A 13,988-nucleotide genomic window follows, 5' to 3' on the forward strand; every position below is an offset into this window, starting at 1 on the left:
GGAAAGTGAAGAACCTGCAAAGTACTGTTAGATATTCAGTGTCCATCCCCTTTTTATTACAGGTGGCCCTCATTATTCATGCGGGTTCCATTCTTGCCTATAAGCCTGAATACAGAAACTGCAAATAAACCTTACCCCTATGGGAATCCAGTGATTGGATTCCCAAAGAAACAAAAAGGGTGAAAGGGGGGGGGGGCACGGAATAAGAGAAATAAAGTACTGTACCTTGATCTCCAAGTCTCCAGCTCTACAGCAATGTCCCCCATGCCCCCAATTCCTTTGGTTTTGGGGCATGGAGGGCACAAAACCCACCATAAAAATGGTTTCTGCACCCTAAAATGGCAGCCAGAAATGACATCAGAAGTAATTTCCAGGTCTTTTCCAGTCGCACAAAACCGCGAATAGGCAAAATTTGCCTATTTTTTATGCTTCAGATAAAGAAACTAGGACTCTAAGACTCATCCACAGATACATGAAACCACAGTTGTTGAAATTTGCAAATAAAGAGGGCCATCTGTATTGCAACAATGCACTGCCAATAATAACAGAAATTATTAATAATAAATAGCAGCAGCTTTGGGAGCTATATAAGACAACTGAGGCAAAGCTAGATATATTACACTTATCTAGTACATGACACTGATTTATTGGAAGCAATTTGAAATGGGGTATCAGGCTGCAGGTATAGTTTCCAGCAGTGACAGTATGGTGAATGGGTAGAGGTAAATTGCCACTCATTTGATTAATTTGCAATCTGTTTCTCTATAATAACCTTTAATTTAATATATGTTTTGTGATATAATTTCTATAGGTATGGAAATGATGAGCAGTTCCCCCCTATGTATATCTGAATGATACATACACATGCACATTCATATACTAGGGATGTGCCCAAACCTGTTCAGAGGCCTTTTAAAGTATCTCCGAAACGGTTCAAATGACTGGCTGTTTGGCCAGTTCGAAGATAGGAGGGCATACTTTTAAGGGCAGGCGAGGGTGCCCTTACACCTCCCACTGCGTTTCCCCCACCGGTGCTCCATTTTTAAAGTGTCTGTCAGGGCGGCAGCATACCTCCCTGCCACGCTGTGTCCTCTTTGGCCAGAAGTAACAGGAAGTACCCAGCTCATGCGCCCCGGGTACTTCCTGTTACTTCTGGCCAAAGAGGACACGGGGCAGCAGGGATGTATGCTACTGCCCTGGTAGACACTTTTAAAATTGAGCACCAGCGGGGGAAATGTGGTGGGAGGGGTAAGGGCACTCTCCTCCACTCTTAAAGGTTTGACCCCCACCTTCAAGTCACCCCTGCCAATTCCATGCACATCCCTATCATATACCCACAATGGTAAAGCCACTATGTCTTTTCCTGCCTGTTAGAATTGAGGGTTTTTAGAAAGAAAAAGAGTAATTAAACTTTATTTCCACTGTAGGTAGACGTTAATAATATGCTCCCTTGGTATTCACGTGACAGCAACGATCAATGCACAGTATCAAACTTTTATTTCTGGAGACCTTCAGAATGTCACAAAATGCTTCCTTGGGCTTGCCAGATTAATAGAGGTAAGGTTCCTTCTCAACTGACTCATTCAGATGAAACAACAGGAACTTTATTTGCTGCATTGTTCCTAAATTTTGCTTATTAAAGTTCCCATGCTGCTTCATTTTGAGAGAAGAAAATGAAACTCTGGTCTTTGTCTGGTCTCCTGCAATTGGAAAACTCCACCCTAAATGGCCGCCGAAAACAAAATGGCCACCACACATGCTCACATGGCCTCTGTGAGGCCCTAGGCCATGCCAGGCCTCGCAGAGACCATTTGAGCATACGCAGCAGCCATTTTGTTTTCAGTGGCCATTTTAAAAAAAATTAAAAATGGCCACCACACATGCTCAAATGGTCCCTGTGAGGCCCTAGAGGCCAGCAGGGGGAGAGGGAACCTTTGTAGACCACCCCCCACAGACTTTAGGAAGCCCCCCAAAGGTGCTACAGATAAAAATAATAATTTTTAAATTTAATATAATATAAGTCACTGTATACAGTACATATTCAGTTTGGCACTATGTACAGAGAATCAGGACTTGTGAATACTGACCTGAAGCTTATGAGCTAGGATTGTATTCATTTGCTCTTACTTTGCTTCTTGTGATAAGTGAGTTAAATGTGATGTCTTAATAATATGGCTATTAATGGTGAGTTTGTCTTTGAATCAGTGTGAAATCCTTAGGCCCACTGGGAGTTGCTTGCTCTCTTTCCCTCATTTTAACTGTCTTTCTGAAATACTAGAATGTATTCCAAGCAGTGACACAGTTTACTCTGCATATCCTTCAGTTATTTTCAGGGTTTCTGGGAAAAGTCAAATTCTCCATTTATTTTTAAAACTTATGTAACAGTGATGCTACAATGCATAGTAGAGAATTAGACAGGCACTTCTGTTTAGTTTCCAAGTGCACCACCATATAGTATTTGAGTATTTCATGAGCCCCAGCATACTGAAATTTGTAGTTTTCCAGCATTTTTTGGTCTGGCTACGTCCACTGCTAAATAGTTTTTGAAATATTAAAAGATTAATGAGCTTGACTTGTATTTTTGAGCTGATATTATGGTCAAGTTATCTGAAAGATGGGTGTCAGATGTTTGGACAGGGGGCGCAATTTCAGTGCTTGCCCTAGGTGCTATTTTACCTAGATATGCCTCTGATGACAGGGTCACATCAGTACAGGGTCTAAGACTCCTTGGGCCAAATACAAAATTTGTATTCAGGTCTGATTGATAGTCACCTGACCTGTGCATACCATTCTGAGATCATGAGTGAAGATCAGGGGGGAAAATGTGGAAAGCCATGAAAGGAGCAATGGGGAAAACGAATGAAGTCATGTGCATCTCTCTCTCAGTCCTTCCACTATTGTAGATAGGTAGGCAGAATAGAAAGGGCCTCTTTAGTGGTGACACCCAGTATTGGCACCCATTGCTGGCAGGCATTCTGGCAGGCAAAGAAAACTTTTATACTTGCTGGCTTTTTCTGGATGCTGCTTTAAAATAGGTTTTAATTGTTGCTGTTTATATTTTTTTCTGTTTTCTAAATGCTGTTTTTAAAAAATTTATATTTCTGTTTTTAATGTGAGTGAAAAGAGAAAACAGTTTCTCACCGTCCATTTTTCCTCTCATGTTTTTTCAATGTATGCTTCATAGTTGGGCTTCAGAAAGTTTGAATTCAAAAGTATATTTCCCAATAAGCCCCATAGGTCCAATCCTATGCGCACCACATTCTGGGGGGCACCAGATAGATCGGTGGGGATGGGGTTGGTCAGTTTTCTCCAAAATCGGATTACTGTGGAAAAACCATTTGAGAAAATACTCCAAAATTTCTCCTTGGGAGAAACTCTGAATATTTTTGAATGTTACATAGGAACATAGGAAGCTGCTGAGTCAGATCATTGGTCTATCTAGCTCCGCATTGTCTTCACAGACTGGCAGCAGCTTCTCCAAGGTTGCAGGCAGGAATCTTTCTCAGCCCTATCTTGGAGAAGCCAGGGAGGAAACTTGGAACCTTCTGCTCTTCCCAGAGCGGCTCCATCCCCTGAAGGGAATATCTTACAGTGCTCACACTTCTAGCCTCCCTTCCATATGCAACCAGGGTGGACCCTGCTTAGCTAAGGGGACACGTCATGCTTGCTACTACAAGACCAGCTATTGTTCATTTCTCTTTGGGAGGTAACCTGAAATACTCTTCAGATTTTGAGCACTTCATTCATTCGTTCATTCATTACATTTCTGTATTGTCCTTGGTCCTGAGACCCCAGGGTGGTGAACAACAAATTAAAATTTCAGTTAAAAATATATGCAGAATAAAACAGATGAAGCAGCAGTCAACTAAAAGAAATCAGAGGGCTACTCACTGGTTAAAGGCTGGATAAAAAGGGCAGTCTCAGTCTCCTCCAGAAGTTTAGAAGTGAAAGATCCATGTGCATTTCATCGGAGAGTCAGTTTCACAGCCCAGGGGCAATTACACAGATAAGGCTTGTTCCAGGTGCTCAACAAACAGGCTCCAGCAAGTAGAGCCTTCCCAGCTGTCCTAGTCAGTTGGGTCAGTTCAGTTGGAGGCAACTGGTCCTTAAGGTACCTCAGAGCCCAAGTCTTTCTTTGTTTATTGATCATATTTCTATACCGCCTGATATAGAAATCTCCAGGCAGTATACAAGTTAAAACATAATATAAAAACATTATAAAACAGTTAAAATGCATAAAGCAGATAAAAATCTCAATGAATAAACACACATTAAAAATAAAACTTCAATTAAAAGTCTGGGAAAAGAGATATATCTTCAGGGTCCTCATAAAAGCAAACAGAGAAGGAGATGCTCTTATTTCAGAAGCGAGCTTTTTCTAAAGCCCTGGGGCAGAGAAGGCCCAGTCCCAAGTTGCCACCAAACTAGTTGGCAGCAATTATAACCAGACCTCTCCAGATGATCTTAATAGGTGACAGTGTGACTATTGTGACAACAATCACAACAGAGAAGGCGCCCTCTTAAGTACCTGGGCCCAAGCCATTGAGTGGAATAACCAGCACTTTGTATTTCATTCCAAAACGTATTGGCAGCATTTTCTGACTTTTAGCAGTTTTATGACTGTAAAGGTAATAACCAGCACCTTGAATTGTACCCAAAAATATTGGCAGGCAGTGGAGTGTCTTCAGAATAGGTATAATATGCACACTGTGGGCACAGACTAGGTAATTTTGGAGCCTGGATTAAAGGCCTTTTGAGGCATACCTCTCCCCCACTGCAAGTTAAGCATCCCCCCCTACACACACACACACAATTTTTAACATGTGGGTTCTTGAGGCAAACATCAACTGAACTCACAGGAATGTAAGAATATAAAGCAGATATATTTATGCAAATATGCATTAGCAGAAACATTTCAACATGCAATTTAACATATTCCCATCCAACATATTTCTTCCCCCCCACTCCCCGCTCTGTCTCTAAAGCAGAGGTCATGCTTGGCCGCCCAAGCACAGGTCACAGGCACACTTGGCCACATGGGACAGTGACCATACCACCCGGGATAGACTAAGGAGAACTTGGGGGGGGGGTAGGGTTGTGTGCCAGCTACTTCCAGCCACTTCCCGCCAAGGAGCAAACGGGGCGGCAGGGGAGTACACTGCCGCCCCGTAGGATGTTAAAAATACCAAGTGCCGGTGGGGGGAAAGCAGAGGTGTTAGCTGAGAAATCAACACTGAGTCCGGGAAGGTGAAGGAAACTAAAAGGTTTATTTGTTTCACAGCGCTGAGGACGTCCCTGGTGCCTCACGGCCAAGATCCAGGGAGCGTGCCTCTTACAGACTAACAAGAGTTTATAAAGATTTTTCTCCACCCCTCAGCATCTACATTCATCCAATCACGATATAGAAAGATTTACATACTTCCAGAAAAGTTCAGGAAATGGTTTACAAGAGTTTTCTACAAGCTCAATTTCTAATGACTTGAGTCCCTTTGGTATGCTCACTTATCTTATCTACTAGGGGCTGCTAGGGCCTCTTTCAGCTGCTGTTGGATTTTAACTAACGGCCAACGGCTTATCTCAGTGAGGCCCAACACACATTCCTAAGGAGGGGGTTCCTGCTCTTAGCTCTGGCCTAATGCTAGGGAGAAGCACCTACTTGCTTCAGACATTTACTTAGCATACAAAAATGGCATGGCTTATGCCCATGTCACAGAGGGAGTGGTAAGGGCACTCTCCCCCACCCTTAAAGTGAGACACACACACACCCGCCATTGAGCCACCCCATCTGGTTCCATGCACATCTCTATTGGGGGAGGTGCCCAGGGGATGTGGAGGCCCTGGACTTTGGCCTAGAAGTCTAGGGGTAAGAGAGCCTCTGTGCAGGCAGCTCCAGAAATAGAAACTGCTGCCATATTCTGCAGTATCTGTAATTTCTGACAGGCGAGTCCACATAGAGCGCATTGCAATAATCCGAACATGACATGATTACAGCATGAGTGACAGAGGGCAAATCAGCCATGCATAGTTCAGAATAAAAGTCAGGGTGTAATTATGATTGATAGACTCAGCAAGCAGGGGGAAGCCATCCCCCACTAATTCAGTCTGAAAAACAAGGTGATATTGTGATTTTGGACAATGCTGCACATACATTATTGTAAGCAAGGTAGGTACTGGGGGTGCCAGGCTTAGGGTCTTCTGAGGGATGAATGCATCCCTGAATCCACTCCTTCACCAAAGCTGTTTTGGAGTCTGCCTAGAGTCTGGAAAGATAATCTTTCCCCACCCTAACTGTGGTCCTTTCTTCAAGGAGATAGAAATTCACAAGAGAAGACCAGAATTTCATTTTTCAGCTAATGAGATGTCAAATACACTCAGTAGATTTAACCTTCTTCGTTGAGAAGATTGCCGAGGTTAACGTATGGGTTCCATATGATTCTATGAACATATAATCATCTATTTTCTGCCAGGAAAAGGAGGGCACAGCCGCTGGCATGGGCACCACTAAGAAGGCTGCTTGCAAGTGACTGCCCAAGCTGGCTGGAAGAGGGAGGCAGACTTTGGTGTGTTACTGAGATCTGAGGAGGAGCTATGCTCAAGTCTTCCAGTTTTAGTTAAGTTTTCATTAGCTAGGTAGTTAGCTAGTTAGCTTGTTTTTGTGTTAGTGGTTTGTGCCAGGCTGCTTACAGGGATGTGTCTGGCTCTCTTGTTAAAGATGGAGCAAAGGGTATGTTCAATGAGATTGGGCTGCTATTTCAGTAGTGGTGGGGAATAGGGGATTGGGTGTTGGCAGGCCGGCAGGCAGTTACAGGGGAAGGGAGTACAGTAATTTAATTACTGTTTTCCCTTCTGGCTGCCCTGTCAGCTCTCGGGCCTGGGACGTAGTTCCAACTCCCCACAGAACCTAACCTTGCTCCTTTGTAATGAATGAATCTATCTTTCTATCTATCTATCATATTTCTTTTCTATATCACTCAAAACTCACATCTCTGGGCGGTTTACAACAAGCAAACAAAGAAAAAGTTAAAATATTAGTTAAAATAAATAACAGAAAACTTAAAACAGTAGTTAAAAACAGAATAAATGATATAGTAAAAGTTAACACATTACAACAATTTAAATTTTTAAACAACATTTTAAAACTATGTTAAAACTGTTAAAACAACATTTCATTAAAAGCCTGGGCAAATAGGTGCATCTTTAAAGGCTTTTAAAAAGTTGTCAGAGATGGGGAGGCTCTTATTTCATCAGGGAGCACATTCCAAAGCTTTGGGGCAGCAGCGAAGGCCCATCCCCGATTAGCCACCAAATGGGCCAGTGGCAACTGCAAATGGACCTCTCCTTATGATCTCAATGGGTGGTGGGGTTCATAGTCATATGAATATGATGAATATGTATATGCTGATTTTCAACCAAAGTTCCCAAAGCAGTTTACATAGATATAAATAAATAAAATGGCTTGCTTTCTCCAAAAGCATCACAATTTGAAAAAGAAACCTAAGATAGACACCAGCAATAGCCACTGGAAGGATGCTGTGCTAGGGATGGATAGGGCCTGTTGGCTATGATAGATTGGTTCAGAAAAATGACTAATGCCAGGTCAGTTCAAAATAAGACTGAAATCATCCATGTTTTGATAATGGATGAAGGAGCCGACTTGGCTTGTATAACTGAGACCTGGTTGGGGGAGGCTAGTAGACCTCTGTCAGCCCAACTTCTCCCCCCAGGTTACTCTTTTGCTGAGCAGGTTAGGGGAACTGAGCAGTAGGGTGGAGAGGCTGTGATCCTTAAGAATAACACCTCCATTACCTGGATCCCTGTGAGAGAATTGGCTTATACTGAGTGTGTGTACCTTAGGTTGGAGACTCAGGATAGATTGGGGATTCTTTTGGTATACCACCACCCCACTGCCTAATAGATTTCCTAACTGAGCTGACGATGCTGGTCACTGAGTTGGTGTTGGAGTTGGCCAGGTTTTTTGTGCTGGATGATTTCAACATCCACTTTGGGACTGGCTTGTCTGATGCTGCTCAGGAGTTCATAGTGGCTATGACAACTGTGGGCCTATCTCAGTTAGTCCTTAGACCTATGTATGTTGCTGGTCACCTGCTGGATATGGTCTCTTGCTCAGAACAGGGGAGTGTTCCATGGGTGGGGTCTCCTGTAGTTTCCCCATTGTCATAGGCAAACTGCTTGCTGGTTAAGGCTAATCTTTCAGGCACATCTGACTATGGCAACAGTGGTGGACCTATTACAAATGGTCCACCCAAGAAGGCTATTGGATACAGTCGGGTTCCAAAGGGCCTTGGAGGGCTTTGAAGTTGGTTCTGCCAGTGAATCTGTTGATGGATACCTGGAACAGGGAACTTACCAATGTAGAAAACACAATCGATCCTTAGCATCCTCTCCAACCTGCTTCAAAATTAGCTCCATGGTATACAGAAGAGTTACAGGAGCTGAAGTGGCAAGGTAGATGACTGGAATACAAATGGAGGCAGACTCATCTTGAATTTAATAGGACAGAGAATTTGAAGGCCTGTGCTATGGCAATACAAGCAGCCAGGAAGCGATTTTATTCTGCGTATATTGCGTCTGCATGTTCTCGTTCAGCAGAGCTGTTCCAGATTGTTAGGGGTTTTTAACTCAAGCCTCTTCTGTTTCAAATCTGTTTCCAGAAACAATGTTTCACTGTGACGCATTAAATGAGTTAATTGCAAATAAAAACTCTCACATTTGGGCTGATCTGAACTCCAGTATTTCTGCAGGGCCAGTTAGCGAGCTGTCCAACACAGGCACAGAGCCAGCCGAACAGCGACCTGGGTCTGGCTCCACCCAACGGCCCCTCTAGCGACGTCCCGTGCAAGTGACATCACGCGCATGAGGCATGGCTCAGGCTCTGGAAGACCCCTGAGAGAACTCCCCCCACCTACACCCAGGCTATGGAGAGCCCCGAGTGAGTGCTCCCCTAACCTTTTCAGACAGCATGATGTCATGCACACAAGGGGCATGGCCTCGAGCTCCAGAGAGCCCGAGCGAGTTTTCCCCTGTCATTTCTTGAAAGCGAGGGAGAGAAAGGGAAATAGATGCTTTCACGGCCCTGGTGGCGCAGTGGTAAAACTGCCGCCCTGTAACCAGAAGGTTACAAGTTCGATCCTGACCAGGGGCTCAAGGTTGACTCAGCCTTCCATCCTTCCGAGGTCGGTAAAATGAGTACCCAGAATGTTGGGGGCAATATGCTAAATCATTGTAAACCGCTTAGAGAGCTCCGGCTATAAAGCGGTATATAAATGTAAGTGCTATTGCTATTGCTAAATGCTACTGGAAAAGAACAGGGAAGTGCACTGCTTGCTCAGGGCCCAGGCGTGGGTGGTGGTGGGAGTTTTTCAGGGCTCTTCGGAGCCTGAGCCACGCCCCCCTGTGGGTTAGGGCTACCCTTTCCATTGGTGGCCCGGGTTCTTTGAACCTATTCACAGAATGGTGGCTCTGCCCCAGTCCAGCAATCCCTCTTGCAAGATTAGATTGGATCAGTTTCAGTTTGTGACTCCTGAGGACGTGGACAAGGTGCTTGGAGTGGTACAGCCTACTACCTGTTCTTTGGCTCCTTGACCAACATGGCTGATTTCATTTTCCAGGAAGGTTGTTGCAGCTGGCCTAGTTGATATGATTGATACTTCACTGAGTGGGGCAGGATGCTACCTTGTTTGAAGGAGGCAGTGGGTTAGCCCCCTTCTTAAGAAGCCAACTCTGTATCCCCTGGTAATGGATAATTATAGGCCAGTCTCCACCCTCCCATGGTTGGGTAAGATGATTGAGAGGGTAGTGGATGAACAGCTACAAGCGGTCTTGGAGGAAACTTATTATCTAGACCCATTTCAAACTGGCTTTACAGTGGACTATGGGGTTGAAACAGCCTCGGTCAGCCTGATAGATCACCTTCACCAAGGAACTGACAGAGGGAGTGTGACTCTGTTGGTTCTTTTGAATCTCTCAGCAGCTTTCACTATAGGAACATAGGAAGCTATGTTCCAGGTCAGACCATTGGTCCATCTAACTCAGTATTGTCTACACAGACTGGCAGGGTCTTCTTCAAGGTTTCAGGCAGAAGTCTCTCTCAGCCCTATCTTGGAGATGCCAGGGAGGGAACTTGGAACCTAGATGCTCTTCCCAGAGTGGCCCCATCCCCTAAAGGGATTATCTTACAGTGCTCACATGTAGTGTCCTGTTCAAATGCAACCAGGTAGACCCTGCTTAGCAAAGGGGACAATTCATGCTTGCTACCATAAGACCAGCTCTCCTCCCATGGGGTTGAGGAGGAGAATACCATTGACCATGGTATCCTTCTGGATCACCGGAGGGATTTGGGGATAGGAGGCACTGTTTGCTACCACTGTTACCACTGTTACAGTGGCTCCATTCTGTCACCAATGCTTTTTCACATCTAGCTAAAACCACTGAGTGATGGCCTTAAGGGGATTTGGTGCAGGATGTTATTAATATCTGTCTGTCTATCAATCAATCATATTTTTATACCATCTGCTAAATCTCTAGGCAGTGTACAAAATTTAACACACAATAGGTCCGGCTCAGTTTGGTCATAGAGCCGAGCCAAACCAGTTCACAGACTGACTCAAGTATACTTGTAAATGGGAATCCTTGAGGATCCTTGAGGATTCTCCACATGCAGAGGCCATTTCTGTGACTCCTGCACATGTGCAGAGGCCAAATGCATCACCACACAATTTGGTGGCGGCCATTTGCGTGACCATGTGGTCACTCAAATGGCCTCTGCACATGCGCAGAGGTCATAAAAATAGCCTCTGTGTGTGCACAGAGGCTCAAACCAGGCTTCAGCCAGCCCAGGCTTCAGCCAGCCCACCTATGCTGCCTATTCCATAGTCACTGCAAAAGGTACAGAGGCTGATTTCTCTCACTATACCCCCTGGTGCCTTTTCAGAGGTTTAGAGGTGCCCCTTTTACTTGTAAATGGGCCTTCTCAAGGATTCCCCTTTACAAATATATCTGAGCCAGTCCACGAACCAATTCATAGAACCAGTGGCCGGTCTGGTTCAAACCTGGGTGGCCAAAGTAGGCCGGCTCTATGTTGAGCCCAGCCTGAAGCATCCCTATCCGGCTTACCTGAGAGAGCGCCTTTCCATACAAGATACGCACAACTCACTAAGATCATCAGGAGAGGTCCATCTTTGGGTGCCACCAGTTCATCTGGGATTGGGCCTTCTCAGTTTTCACTCCTGGGTTGTGGAACATGCTCCCTGTGGATTAAAGAGGATTATCTTCCTTGGAGGCTTTCAAGGGAGCCTTAAAGACCCATCTTTTTAGCCTGGCTTTTAATGATATCTAGTTTTAATTTTTAATTTTAATCTAGTTTAAATGTTTATTTTATTTATTTTATTATGTTTTTTTAAAAATTTTTTAATGTAAACCACCCTGAGCCACTTTAGGAAGTGTGTGTTATAAATTGACTAAATAAATAAAATAAATAAATAATATATATTTGAGTATAAATTATTCATTTAAAAGAATTGAATACAAAGAGAGCATTGTAAATAAAGATAACCACTAACTATTCTTTCACATTATAATATTTTTGCATGTCAGAAATATGGTAAGCTATAAATACATCACACTTTGTTTTCTTTTTAAAAAACAAATTACTTACTGAAGAATGAAATACAATAATGCTTGCTAATATAATATAACCATTTGTTTTTTCAGGTGCACCCATAAACCCAGAACCAAACGATAATTTTGGTATGTTGGGTAATTTATATCACAAAATATTATAATGCAAATAACTTGTGCTTGAAACACTTCACATGTGTCCTTTTCTATTCTTTTTTCACAGACTATATATACAAAAGAGTAGAAGATGGCTGGATTGAATTTGGGGGCAATGAGTACTATTTTAGTAACAGAACTCTATCTGCTGAAAATGCCCGGAGATTTTGCAAGAAGAATAATGGAGATTTGACAGTCATTGAGAATCAAAATGAACAAAATTTTTTGTGGAAATATGTAAGGAAAATATGGACTGCAACCAGAGCATCTGTGTGCTCTTTGGGGCCGGCTACCTCTATTATACCCCACCCCTCGTGTGCCTCAACCAATCAGCTGCCTCCGCCACCCAGCCAGTCAGCTGGGCACCGGGACGCACATTACAAGGCTCTAGGGATGTGCACAAAACCGGTTCATCCAGTTCAGTTCGGATCCAAACCAGGTCTGAACCAGGAGGGGGTGGTTCGGTTTTGGTTTTGTTCGAACCACCCCCTGGTTCGGTTCGGATCTGAACCAGTTCGGACCAGTTTGGACCAGTTCAGACACCCAAAAATTGGTAGGATGGTAGCTGGCACCCAGGGGTACCTGTCACCCAAACCCCAAAGCAATCGGACACTCGTACGATTTTTTATGAATTGTTTAAAATTATTTTTATTTATTTCTCATAGGATATAATGGGACTCGAACCAGGCCATTATTCCTTATTGTGGAGCACCCATGGGTGCCAATAATCATGTAAACCCTGAATCAATCAGACACCCCTTTGATTTTTTATGAATATTTGAAATATTTTTAATTATTTTTCTCATAGAGTATAATGGGACCCGAACCAGTCCATATCCCCTATTGTGGAGCACCTAGGGGCACAAAAGCGGGATGGGTGGTAGACAGACAGGGGTGCCTACCACCCAAAAAATCCCAAGGCAATTGGATACTCCTCTGATTATTGGTGAATTGTTAAAGTATTTTTGAATTCCTCATAGAGAATAATTAGGATTGCAGCAAATGTATAGCTTCACATCGGGGGGGAAGGGGTGTCGGGTGTCCGAACTGAACCACCCCCGGTTCGGTTCCAATTCGAACCTGCAGCCCGAACCTGAGGGCTGGTTCGGTTCAGATCCGAACCGCCGAACTGCCTCGGTTCGGATCCGAACCGGTTCAGATCTGAACTGGTTTGCACATCCCTACAAGGCTCACCCAGGAGAATTAAATATATAGATTTTATTTCCTGTTAAAATATAACTGATTTCAAAAAAGAACCAGAGAAAATGTCTGAGAGCAGGCATTTTAACAATGTTCTCTTCTAGATGGTAACCACTGACAGAGGAGTAGCCATATTAGTCTGTAACAGCAAAAACAAGGCATGTGGCACCTTAAAAAGTAACACATTTATTGTAATGAGTTTATCGTAGCATAAGCTTTCATGGATCCAGTCCATCAAATTCATGATGTGTTATTCTCGATTCGCTTTATATATACACACATGAGTATAGATAAGAAGCGGGGCGGGGGGGGGGATGTACTCAATTAGGCCAAATGGCCATGTAACGTAAGAGTTACTGTCTGTGAAAAATCTATGAAAATAAGTTAAGCACAGTGACAACTCATAACTGTTGTAATTGGTAATAACAAAAACCTAGGTCAGCTAAAGTTAATTAACCCTGTAGTACAGGGTTTCTCAACATGTGGGTCCCCAGATGTTATTGGACTTCAACTCCCATAATCCCCAGCCCCAGTGGTCTTTGGTTGGGAATTATGGGAGTTGAAGTGCAATTACATCTGGGGACCCACACGTTGAGAATCCCTGCTGTAGTATGATTGGAGCCCATTATTTTAACTTAAGCCTGTGCAAATATATTTGATACATTCTAATTCCATAGTCTCACACTATAGTTTGCCTTTCCCTTTAAATTTCCCTCGCCAAAAGTGGGGCCAGTGCAGACTGGGGCCATACTCAGAATCACAATTAAAGTTTTGTTTCATATGGGTTCTCGAGCCTCAGAAGTTAAGTGATCGCCTCAGCTCTAGCTGTGCACACTTCAGAAGGATTCTATTTCCAACTGAAGATAAAAACAAAGCAAGATTGATTGGAAAGGTATGATCCAACTGATCTTGGTTTATTCTAACCATCTTTCTTAAAATAAACCTAGATCTGAAATTCAATTCAAACCTTGGTTTCAGATATAAGTTTATTTTAG

The 13,988-nt window shown here is 43.5% G+C and overlaps 1 protein-coding gene across 1 annotated transcript in view; it reads left to right on the plus strand.

The window, feature by feature from the left end:
• The window catches only part of LOC128331967 (macrophage mannose receptor 1-like), a 103,425-nt gene that overhangs the window by 43,079 nt on the left and 46,358 nt on the right, over positions 1-13,988 (plus strand). Inside the window, exons 15-17 of the mRNA XM_053266083.1 lie at positions 1,428-1,557; positions 11,731-11,766; positions 11,861-12,030. Coding sequence (XP_053122058.1) covers positions 1,428-1,557; positions 11,731-11,766; positions 11,861-12,030 — 336 coding nt within the window. The remainder of the gene's footprint in view (positions 1-1,427; positions 1,558-11,730; positions 11,767-11,860; positions 12,031-13,988) is intronic.

Source organism: Hemicordylus capensis, chromosome 6, assembly GCF_027244095.1.
Source record: "Hemicordylus capensis ecotype Gifberg chromosome 6, rHemCap1.1.pri, whole genome shotgun sequence".
In the NCBI taxonomy this organism is placed as follows: domain Eukaryota; kingdom Metazoa; phylum Chordata; class Lepidosauria; order Squamata; family Cordylidae; genus Hemicordylus; species Hemicordylus capensis.